General features: G+C 42.9%; 1 protein-coding gene across 2 annotated transcripts in view; it reads right to left on the minus strand.

Annotated features, from left to right (window-relative positions):
* Positions 1–12,955, minus strand: part of EGFR (epidermal growth factor receptor) — a 383,921-nt gene that overhangs the window by 7,273 nt on the left and 363,693 nt on the right. The window contains exons 24-27 of one of the 2 annotated variants that reach the window (XM_029589569.1): positions 9,654–9,751; positions 8,639–8,806; positions 8,309–8,356; positions 188–296 (exon numbers count right to left, since the gene is read on the minus strand). In XM_029589569.1, the coding sequence (XP_029445429.1) occupies positions 188–296; positions 8,309–8,356; positions 8,639–8,806; positions 9,654–9,751 (423 nt within the window). The remainder of the gene's footprint in view (positions 1–187; positions 297–8,308; positions 8,357–8,638; positions 8,807–9,653; positions 9,752–12,955) is intronic. The other variant, XM_029589570.1, reaches the window with a different exon arrangement.

Consider the following 12,955-nt stretch of genomic DNA (forward strand, 5'->3'; position numbering starts at 1 on the left):
AACTAAAAACATTGAGTAAAAGTTAAATGAAGATTGTATTGTATAAGATGTCTGTATTTAATAAAAGCAGAAAGAAAAGAAAGTAATGTTTCCTATAAATCAGTGAAAATGAAGCAAGCATTCCCGACTGATTATCCATCTAGCTGCACACAAATTTTGGATAATAAACAGTAGTACGTTCACCAACCTGGAGCAGGTAGAAAACTGTCATCCATGTCGTCTTTTGGGCAGATGGCAGTCGGATCTGAACTGTACCTTGGGACAAAGCTGTCTTCTCTCATAGGACACCCCTGCTGCTTTTTTTGGAGTGCAGAAAAATTAGACAAAGTTATAAAGAATGGGCAGAGCCCAGAGAATGCAGCTCTTCTATCAAGGCCAGCAGTACAGCCTTCGCATAAAGACAGACTTCAGCTCCTTGGCTGGGTCGGAAAGGGTGCTGCGAGGTAGCACTCATCACTTATGGTGAGAAGCGAGTCCCAGCCATTGCACAAGACCCTGATTTACTAAGCATTGTTGCCATAGACACAAAATGGGAAAACTCTAGTACATGTGGCCAGATTTGGGGGAGGTGGGGGCAGTTTCCTTCCTAGTATTGAAATCACCCATATATATATATTTATTTTTTTTTTACCATTCCCATCCCCTACATTCTTTACTACTGCTCTAACTCAAAGCCTCTTACTTGGTTTTTTTTTTTGTTCTATGTCTTGTTTGTTATTTCGACTAGACTGTAAGCTCCCAGGAGTAGGAACTACCCCATTATGTGTTATGTGACTTTATAGTGCTGCATACATCTAGTATGCACTCTACACATGAGTAATAATAATAATAATGTCTTCTGGGTTCTATAAGGAATCATGGTCTGTGGCCAACTGCAATGGCTGGAGAGCGAGGAGATGGTTAAAAATGGGTGACAATCCTGGATAGCTGGGAATAAAGTCATGGTACTATAGTTCCAGAAGAGGTTGGTTCAACTGATCTCAGGAACAGGAGGAAATGGCTGATATATATATAAAAGAGATGTGTTTAGCACCCAAGCTCTGGATTATACACATTCTACTGATTTGTTGTGAGAAATCATGGAGGGATTGGATGCAATGCCTGATATTAGTTTAACTCTACAAACCAATGAGAGAACTCTAATGTTTTTACCACATTAATGTACCACACTATATCCAAGTCCATATTTTTTAACCTTTTAATACATATTTATTAGAAGGCACATATGAAATTATAATTCATATACTTTCGTTTAACCTATTTAGTGGGGTAGGGTGGATTGGAGTTTGGGCCTGCAGGCCTGCAAACTTTGAATTTCTTTTTTAGCACTTGTTAAAAAATTGGAATATAACCAGTTAAGGTAAAGTTATCTGGGTATATATTCTTGGATAACTTTAAGCCTACTGGAAAAAGAGTGGAAGAAAACAAAATGTTCAACAACCCTTCAAAGATACCGCACTCAACTTGCCATCTACAAAAAATCGATCACAAACACCAAACGCGACTACTACAGCCAAAACATACATACAACCTACAAAACATACATACAACCTACATACATACAACCTCTCCACCCACGCACCCAGACCTCGATCCATCCCCCTTCCCACCTGCACTTTTCCAGCATTCACCCAGCCTCACTTGCAAGCTTCCAGCATTCATCCAGTCTCATCTGCAAGCTTCCAGCATTCACCAGCCTCACCTGCAAGCTTCACCTGCAAGCTTCACCTGCAAGCCTCACCTGCAAGCTTCACCTGCAAGCCTCTCCTGCAAGCTTCCAGCATTCATCCAGTCTCATCTGCAAGCTTCCAGCATTCACCCAGCCTCACCTGCAAGCTTCACCTGCAAGCTTCACCTGCAACCCTCACCTGCAAGCTTCCAGCATTCATCCAGCCTCTCCTGCAAGCTTCCAGCATTCATCCAGTCTCATCTGCAAGCTTCCAGCATTCATCCAGCCTCATCTGCAAGCTTCCAGCATTCATCCAACCTCGCCTGCAAGCTTCTAGCACTCATACAGCCTCTCCTGCAAGCCGCTAGCATTCAACAAACCTGCACAGACAAGCCTCCAACTTTCACATAGCCCCCCTCATTATCCTTCTAACCTCGCAACATAGTTCTTACAAATGGCCCCTTTTTTCACAATTCCAATTCTCCAACATAATACACCAACTAAAAGAATTTCTTTCCGTCATGCCCAACAACACAACCTTAAATCCCTCTCTTCAATCTTGATCACTCCTACCACGCAACTGCTAGGCCTCACCCTTTTCTCTTTAAGCCTTTTCAATGCACAATCTCTAACGAAAAAGTCTGTAATCTTAAACGACTACCTCATCGACGTGAAACCGGAGATATGTGCAATCACTGAAACATGGTTAAAACCATCAGACACAGCAATAATTAATCAATTACCTACAGAGGCTTACGACTTCTTCTCGCTACCTCGTCATAAAAAAAAGGGAGGAGGTATTCTTTTAGCAACTAAAAAGGACCTCAGATTCTCACTACAGCAATCCAATTCCAATTCAAAACTTGAATTCGGCTTTTTCACCTCAGACAAGCTCCAAATCCTTCTCGTATATGCTCCCCCAGGACTCCTGGAATCAGATGCTTCACCCCTGATCGAATTAACCTCTTCCCTCATCAACTTTGACTCACCAGCTATCATTCTAGGTGATTTCAACATGCACGTAGATAACCCTACCCCATCACCTAACTGTGAAACACTACTCACAGCCTTCTCAGCGCTAGGCTTCACTCAATTAGTTAACAAACCTACCCACAAAGCCGGCCACACGTTAGACCTGATCTTCGTTAACGCTGCAATCAAGCCAGTATCTATCCCAGATTGCACAAAGGTCCCGTGGTCAGATCACTACCTCATAACAACTTCATTCTCTATAAAAGATACTAGCCAGGCTTGCTTTCCTTCGCCCTCCTTCACATACAGGAAAACTTGCTCCCCAGAAGACCTCAATAATCACCTATCACCACAACTCCACCAACTGGACCTTACAGATCTGAACTCAGCACTTCGATCATGGAATACAATCACCGAAACTATAGCTAACAAGCTATGCCCTTCAATTACAAAAAAACCACACCAGAATTCCTCCAAAAGACAGCCCTGGTTCTCCTCAGAACTAAGAAAGCTCAAACTCCAACTAAGACAAAATGAGGCTAAATGGCGCAAAAACCCAGGAACCAACACCCTTTCAATCTACAAATCATCTCTGCATCAATACAAATCAAGCACCTTAAGATCCAAGAGGGACTTTTACGCCTCGAAGATACACGACCTTGTATTCGATGCCAAAGCCCTCTTCAGCTACGTAGCCAACCTCACACAAGTAAACCAACCAGAGATTGCACATGACCAAGCTCAATCGAAAGCGGAAGAATTAGCTCTATTCTTCAGCAACAAAATCAACACTCTTCTATCTCAGCTCCCCACGAACCCCACTGTTCCACTAACCACTCCTCAACCCTCAATCAACCACACTCAGTTAGAAGAACTTGATACAACTTCATCCATGGAGATCCAAGGAATTCTAAGGAAAATGAAACCTTCTTCCCACCCTTCAGACCACATCCCAGCCAAACTACTACTATCAATTCCAGATTCTATCTCCAAAACCCTGGCAGATATCATAAATTGCTCCCTCACACAAGGACTCTACCCTGACAACCTCAAACTAGCCTCACTCAAACCCCTTCTCAAAAAACCAAATCTTGACCCAAACGATCCTAACAACTTTAGACCGATAGCCAACCTCCCCTTCATAGCCAAGATAATGGAAAAATTGGTAAACTCACGACTCTCAAACTACCTTGAAGACAATAACCTACTATTCCCATCACAATACGGATTCCGTAAAACCTTAAGCACGGAAGCCCTCCTCATCTCTATGACCGACCACATCATCCTAGGCTTAGACAAAGGACAATCCTTCCTTCTGATCCTACTCGACCTTTCGTCTGCATTTGACACGGTCAATCACTCTCTTCTCATCAACCAACTAACAGCCATAGGTATCTCTGGCACTGCCCTATCTTGGTTTAGAACCTTCCTCAGCAACAGAGGATATAAGGTTAAGATTCATAATAAAGAATCCTCTCTTCACCCCGCATCAGTAGGAGTCCCTCAGGGCTCATCCCTGTCTCCTACCTTGTTTAACATTTATCTGTTACCCTTATGTGAACTCCTCACTAACCTCAATCTCAAACACTTCCTCTACGCCGACGATATTCAGATCCTGATCCCCATCAAGGAGTCACTCGCAAAAACACTGTCTCACTGGGAAACCTGCCTCCAAAATATCAAACAGCTTCTCACAAGTCTCAACCTGATACTAAATTCATCAAAAACGGAACTTCTAATCATCACACCAGAAAACAGCTCCCTCACACACACTCATCCAACCTTACCAAACACTACACAAGTGAGAGACCTAGGAGTTCTAATTGACAATCACCTAAACCTGAAAGCCAACATCAACAAAACCACCAGAGACTGCTTTTATAAGCTCCAAGTGCTGAAAAGAATACGACCTCTCTTCCACACTCATGACTTCAGAACGATTCTACAATCAATCATTTTCGCAAAGCTGGACTATTGTAACACCATCATGCTTGGTCTCCCTTCATCACACACCAAACCATTGCAAATGGTCCAAAATGCCTCCGCCCGTATACTCACTAACACCAGGAGAAGAGAACACATAACACCTATCCTGATGGGCCTCCACTGGCTGCCTATCCACTTCAGAATAATCTACAAGGCCATTCTCACCATTTTCAAAAACATCCATCAATTAGCCCCAATCGATCTCCATATCCCCCTCCGATTACACTACTCAACAAGACCGACAAGAGATGCTTACAAAGGATCACTTCAAGTACCTCCAGCCAAAACTACCAGACACATCACGCTTAGAGATCGGGCCTTCTCCACAGCTGGTCCAACTTTATGGAACTCCATTCCCCCTGATCTTAGAATGGAACCCAGCATCTCAACATTCAAGAAAAGACTCAAGACTTGGCTGTTCACGCAGGCCTTTCCTAACTCCAACATTACTTAACTCCCTTCAATCAACATACTTCGCTAGGAATAGCATTAATAGCCACCCCTTATAATGTTATTATATATATATATAATTATCTGATCTTCATTTTCCTCCTTACTCCAAGTTATTGTTTCCCTGTTACATGTAACTGCTTTTCTGCACTATTGTTCAAATTGTAAAGTTTATTTTAATTGCACCCCTGTTTCTTGTGAACCTGCATGATGGGACTATCGTCTTGAATGTTGGTATATAAAAAAACTTAAATAAATAAATAAAATAAATAAAAGATAAAGAACGCAACAAATAACTCCAATGCATTATTCAATATCGTCAGAAACCTCACGGAAGAGAACAATAACACCAACACACATACCTCAAACAACCTAAGCCATGACCTAGCTATATTCTTTAAAAACAAAATAAACAAAATAACAAGCAATTTTCAAAACAACACATACACAGAAGACAGGCTCGGAACAAACTCCATAACCCCGTGGTCAGAATTCAAGACCATTTCAAACTCAGAAACAGAAAAAATGCTAAAAAAACCCAACCCTGCTCGCCATGACCTCGATACTATCCCAACACGCAATATGAAAGAAATAGCTCACATCATCACACCAACCTTGCCGCCATCATTAACAAATCGCTAGAAGAAGGAGAGCTACCAGCAGAATTAAAAACCGCAACTATCACCCCTATACTAAAAAAGAAGAACCTAGATCCCACAGATCTAAACAACTACAGACCAATCTCAAACCTCCCCCTTCTCGCAAAAATGACCGAAAAAGCAGCTCTTACACAACTCAACGAACACCTTGAGGACAACAACATTCTCCACGACGCCCAACATGGATTTAGGAAAAACCGAAGTACGGAAACTCTCCTCGTCAACCTAACAAACAAGATAATAAGGGGTTTCGACAACAACCTAAGCCACATCCTCATCCTACTCGATCTATCCGCAGCCTTCGATACCGTAGACCACACATGTCTACTTTCGAGACTAGCCAGCATTGGGCTCACTGGCAAAACCCTCAACTGGTTCAAATCGTTCCTGAAAGACAGATTCTTCAAGGTCACCATTAATAACCAATCCTCAAATCCTCTCCCACTCGAAACTGGCGTACCACAGGGATCTGCACTATCGGCGACACTCTTTAACATATATCTACTCCCTCTATGCCACCTCTTATCAACCATCGGAGTTACTTTCTATATGTACGCCGATGACATCCAACTCCTCTTCCCAATAACATCCACAATAGAAGAAACATTAAGCACCGCAGCCAAACACCTAAGCACCATAAAAGACATGCTGAACCACCTAAAGTTATGCCTCAACATGAATAAAACAGAATGCATACTCATAGGAAGAAATAACCCTATACAATCCTCCACATCCCTCTCTCTACAAATAGAAAATATCAACATCCAACTAAAAAATTCAACAAGAGACCTTGGAATCTGGATCGACAACGAACTCAACTTAAAAAAGAACATCGCTTTCAAAACCAAAGAAGGCTTCCACAAACTTCATATCCTCAAACATCTAAAACCGCTTCTACACCAACATGAGTTCCGAACAATTCTACAATCACTCATCTTCAACAGCCTCGACTACTGCAACTCCCTTCTGATTGGCCTACCAAAATCTACCCTAAAACCTCTGCAACTACTACAAAACGCCGCAGCAAGAATCCTAACCGGAAAAAAAAAAATCTGACCATATCACCCCAGTCCTCAAATCACTTCACTGGCTCTCAATCGACCAGAGAATCAAATTCAAAGCATTAACAACAGTTCACAATGCATTACATTCAACGGACAACACAGCCCTCAAAGATCTAATCCAAACACACAAACCTCAAAGAATGACCAGATCTGCCAATAAACTTCACCTCGAAATTCCATCTCTTCCTCAAGCCAAACTCACCAACACCAGGAACAGAGCCTTCTCAATAGCAGGCCCAAACTTATGGAACAACCTACCACAACATCTAAGCTCAATCCACAACATCAAAGCCTTCAAAAAAGAACTAAAGACATGGCTTTTCAGTCAAACATTTAGAGATGGCGTGGGATAAGAAACCCACCCCCTATTGAACCATCACACCTTGACGCTCCCATTCTTTCGATGATACTTTCTATTAACACTTTTCCCCCTCCTCCCCCCCCCCCCACAACACACCCTTCCCCCACCACTCCCCACACCTTGCCCTCCTCCCCCATCCAACAATCCCAAGACTTCACTTGATTCAACCAACATACTCCGAGCTCCTATTCAGACCCTTCCCAACTATAAATCACTTCTCATGTGCAGCACTTACGTTGTTAATTTCGTTCCATATGATATTTAAAGAATCTGATATACTAACTCTTTTATGTTTTATCTCTCATATAAATCGTCAATTAACATGTTAAATAAGGTTCTATGTTCTGAATGTTAAATACAGTTCTAATGTTAAATACAGTTCTAAGATATTTGTATGTATTAGGTTGTTATCCTGTAAACCGGAGTAAAGGCAAACGCTATACTTTGGTATATAAAAGAATCCAAATAAAATAAAATAAATATTCAAACATAGTTGGTTAGGTTTGAAAGTTATCTGGGAAATGTTACCCAGATAACTTTATTTGTGTATGTTCAATGGGACGTTTATCCTGCTGAATATCCCTGATAACTTATCTGGCTAACTTTAACCAGGTAAGGTATCCATTCGCTGCTTTTCTGAATATTGGTCTCCTTATGTAGAAACATACACAAGAAATTTAGGTGCTTCAGCTCACAGGTATAACTTATGCAGGTACTTTTAGTGGGATAATTTTCAAAGCACGTGCGTTCGTTCCCATTGAAAACTAGTGTAACTTGAAACGCGTATTTGCCACATAAGTTTCCCACAGTATTACAAAATTTTCCTCCCTACTATCATAACAATGCTATGTCAGGGTTTTTTCCTTATCAAATAAAGTGTTGTATTTTCATTTTTATGTTTCTGGATTGGGAGACAAAGGACTGCCTGATTGTCAACTTGGTGGGTCAGGTGAGGGAATGCCTTGTAACACTTTCTTTCCTATCCTTTTTCAATAGCATTTACAGTTCTAGTTTTTGAGCACTTTTTACAGTTTTTCCTGTAGCCTAACCCTATCTTCCTTCCACTGAGCTGCAATTATGCACTGAATTGCAAATGTGAGGACTTCCATTTCCCGGCAATTGCTTTTCAAAGCTGCTTCTTTCTTACCCCTTTCCTGGTGATGCAGTCTGCGTCTGACGTGTTGCTGGTTGTACTCTTCAAAATAAAGAAGAAAAGAGAATCATTGCAGGCCTGGATGTAGGCACAGGCCTAGGGTGCCGGATTCTGAGGGCACCAAACATCCAGACCAAACTGGAGCCGGCTTCAGCTTGCTTTAGGGCCATGAGCCTCAAAAAAGGGCTGTCGCCGTGGCATTCTGCCTGCCTATGGGTGCCAAAAAGTTAAATCTGGGACCCCGAATCACTGTCAGATATTTCAAGTGATGTTTATCTATTTAAACTTTTTTTTTTTTTTATTAAGGATTAAAACAAATCTCACCATTGAATTCAAAAGGGGCGTGTGGGATGTGGCGGGACTGCTGAAGAAGCCCTGATTGGGCATGAGATATTCATCGGCATCGACGATCTCCCCCAATTCCTCCTCGCCCATCACGCTGCGATAAAACTTGGACTCCGTGGGAGTTGGCAGGTGCATTCTTTCATCTCCCTGTCAAATAAAACGAGCACACGGATACTGTAATTTATTAGTGAAAGAGCACCGTCAGCGCACACACACGGAGCGCAGACAAAGATTTTTTTTTTTTTTAAAATCATCTATACATTGCAGCACCAAGGACATTAGAGAGAATCATGCTCAAAACTGTCTCTGCATCGTAGTCAGCCCCGGCTGGCTCAGGCTGCAGAGTCAGCTCCCTCTGATCGTCATGGGACCCTCTTTTAGAGCAGTCCCCGAACTGATGGGTTTGCCTACAGCTGATTAATGAAAAGGAGCCAAGAGAATCTGAGTCATCATGGCTTGTCCCCTGACAATTTTGTGTAATCCCAAATCTGTTTTTACATACAGTAGATTTTTTTTTTTTTAAATATACATATGTATATGTATAACTTTGCTGGGTCCCAACACAGTTAATTCTTAATGCCTGCTGGCTTAATAGTTCCCAGCCTGCTCCTTTAGGCTTCCAGTTCAACTGGAACCAGATCGTACAGGAGCCAGAAGTCTTCATTGGTAACTACCTGGGGTTTCTCCACAATTTTAATCTATCCCACTTCCCATCTAGCCCACTCATTGCAGCAAAACTCCCCCAGCCAGAAGCCACAAACTGCAGCTTCCGCGGAAACACAATACATTTGCACCTTGAGTAACGTCGCTAGGTATCATGATTACCTTCCGGCCGAGACTCTTTTGCCCTTCGAGGGCTGAGAATGTTGATCCTACAACACCCCCTGCCCTGACAAGCCCAAGGAACAGAAGCTAGGCAGGGGAATCAAATCCAGGTCTCCTATACAACAGTGTGCGAGTACGATATAATGTTAAGGTCCGAGCACTCACGTACCTGTATAACCAGATAGCGCTGTGGGTCACGTGCCATTTTGGTGAATTCTGCTATCAATTCGCGAAATTTGGGGCGGCTGTCTGCATCAATCATCCAGCCTGCAAGGATGGCAATAGAAAACACAGCAGAATGTAACTGACAGGATAAAATATTAACAACTTTTAACTCACAGGCAGGATTCCAATTTGCTTACACATTTCAAATCATGTATGTATTCTTTTTATGGGAAGACAGGCTACAGACTGCATTTATTACCTATGCTCTGCAGTGTCAATGGAAATTACATTCTGTTCTAATTTGCCATGTTCAGGTGTGTATGATATATTGTGCTTTTATGAGTCTTTAGGCTTATGGGCATAAACTGCACGTAGCATCTAGCACGCTCAAGCTAAAGCCTTTTCCTCATTGAGAGCAGCTTGTTTTGAGAAAACAAAATTAGCCATTGCTTTCGGTGGCATACCTAAAGTATTTGGCACCTGGGGTGGATACCTCTTTTGCACCCCCCCCCCCACCCAAGGTTCACTCCTCCATCCCCCCTCCCCAAGTGATCTCCAGTTCCCGCCTTCCTCACACAGGTCCCCTCTCTGTCTCTTTCTCTCTCTCTCTCACACACACATATCCGTGCACAAAGGCTCCCTTTCTCTCTCTCGCACATGCTCACCCCTTTTTACAGGCTCCCTCTCTCTTTTGCATACACTCTCATACACCCCTGCACACAGGCTCCCTCCATTTCTCTTTCTCACACACACACACACACACACACACACACTCTCTCTCTCTCTCTCACACTCCTGCACACAGGCTACCTCCATTTCTCTCTCATACATACACCCCTGCACACAGGCTCCCTCCATTTCTCCTTCTCACATACACACACACACAGACACACACACTCTCTCTCTCTCTCTCTCACACTCCTGCACACAGGCTCCCTCCATTTCTCTTTCTCTCTCTAACACATATACACCCCTTCACACAGGCTCCCTTTCTCACCCCCCCCCCCACACACACACATGCAACATCACCCCCCACACACACACAAACAAGTGTGCTCCCAGGCTCTTACTTAAGTAACCCCACCTTGGTATGTGTGTCCTGCATGAGTGAGGCTATAAAAGAATTTATAAGTTCTTTGGGGCAGGAATCCTGACTAGCTCGTCTCTGTTGCTCCTTTCCAAGGGTGTAGATCCCTTTGGCTTGGGGGGAAAGGGTTCCTTTAGGGTCCCAGTGCAGGGCTAATGTCCTCTTGGTTATCCCTGGGAAAGGGGTCACTTCTCTTCCTGTGTGCTTTGTGCCCAAATAAAGACTGGGTTAGTGTAAAACTTAAATTTACTAAATAAGATAGTTGCAGATGGCACAATAAATATGCTCAATCAAAAATCGACAAACCTTCCCACAGAAATATAAATGTGAACTAGGAGTACTTTTTTTTACAATTTTTTATATTTTAAATGGAGAAAGGCATAACCCTCATAACAACAGGCTAAATGCAGCACTGTTTTCTGCAACTTCCATAAGCCTGGGCATTGATTTAATCATCAGTTTATGACTCCAACCACCTGAAATTAAATTTTAGTGATAAAGTGAACTTGCAGTGAATATCAAAACAATTTGTAAAAAGCCCTTATCTTGAAACAATGGTGAGCGTTTGATTTAATTAACTCTCCATTGTCCCGGTAATATTGAAAAGAAGAGGACCAAAACCAACACGGTCCGTGTTTCGGAAGTATCACACTTCCTCCCTTAAGGAATGGCCTCTTCCTTCTTTCAGAAACTATCCTTAACGTTTCATCAGGGGGACGGCCATGCCCAGGCTCCTCATAGGAAGGGATTGGAATTTGAATAAGTCCTCCCCACCCACTAACCTATTCTAGCTAATTCTGTCCTGGGCATACTGGTAAGTAAAGATAGACTGGCTCTCAGTTACACACACACACACAGGCCCATGTGTGGTCATTCTGGGCCTCTCCCTTTTCAGCTGAAGGAGGGATGGACTCCGCATGTGGCTACACAGTCTCTCTCTTCCCTGTCTTCCACCATAAGCGGGATGGGCTCCACTCCTGGCATGGTGTGCTTCCTTCATCTTCTACCGTGAGTGGGATGGGCTCTGCTCGTGGTGCACTGGGCTGCCTCCATCTTCTGCCATTAGCAAGATGGGCTCGCTCGTGATGCGCTGGGCCGCCTTCTTCTGCCGCAAGTGGGATAGGCTCCATTCATGGCACACCAGATATCGCCGTTCTGCTAGTGGCCGCGGGTCGGACTCTTTAGATGGCACCCCCCTCCTGGCTGTCACCTGGGAAGGACTGCCCACGCCCCCCCTCTTAGTACCCCCTGATGGCTTTTTCCCATGGCATTTGAGCATGTTTAAGCTCATTCATTTCATTGACATGGTCTTGGTTTCAAAATTTATATTGTAGAATTATTTGTAGATGCTCTTAATTTTACTTTTAAGATTTAATTTATGGATTTTCTGTGGTTTTTTTCATTTACTTGATTTGTACATTTATTTTGATATTTGTTGATGTGTATTTTGAAGAATTGCCTGTTTATTAATTACGCTTTATGATTATTTATTTTTCTGATTGGTACATTGCTCTGAGAGATCTTATGGATAGGTGGTAAATAAATGCAAGCTATAAATAAATAAAAATAAATATAACTTGCATAAAGACATGAAGGTGAATTTTAAAAGCCTGGCATGCGCATTAATTAGGGGATGCATGTGTGCCAAGAGGATGTAAAAAGCCGGTGAGATATGCCAGAGTGGACACATCTCAGAAGTTTTCAAAAAGGGGCAGGTCATGAGCATGGTCAGGGTGGGGCATGGGCGTTTCGGGGCATGAACCTGAGATGTGTGCACAAATACTTATGTGATCGGGATGCACCGAGATCCCCTACCGCGTAACTTTACTTCTGCTATGAATGACATATAAGTTAAAAAATGTAAAGAAAAATAGACAGATCAGCGGGGTTTTAAGGGATAGGATAACTGGAGGGGGGGGGGAGTGAAGGCTATTAAGAAAGAGGTCCTCCAAATTCCCCTAGTTTAACTGAGCAAATTGGGGACGAACTGGTAAAACTGAGAATAGACTCAGCATGGGCTCCTTTAAAAATCCTCTGATTTATGGGGTAGAAGTGGCATTTGTGCGCACATGTGAGTGCCCACTTAAAATCTGGGGCACAAGTGCGCATGGCCAGGTTATTTTATAATATGCACGCCATATTATATCGGCCACGTCCCTGTGCCTGGGCCGATATACGCGCACCGATGTGCTCCCGCGCGCCGGTTTTAAAGTTACCTT

The sequence above is a fragment of the Rhinatrema bivittatum genome, chromosome 2, assembly GCF_901001135.1.
Source record: "Rhinatrema bivittatum chromosome 2, aRhiBiv1.1, whole genome shotgun sequence".
NCBI classification, from domain to species: Eukaryota; Metazoa; Chordata; class Amphibia; order Gymnophiona; family Rhinatrematidae; genus Rhinatrema; species Rhinatrema bivittatum.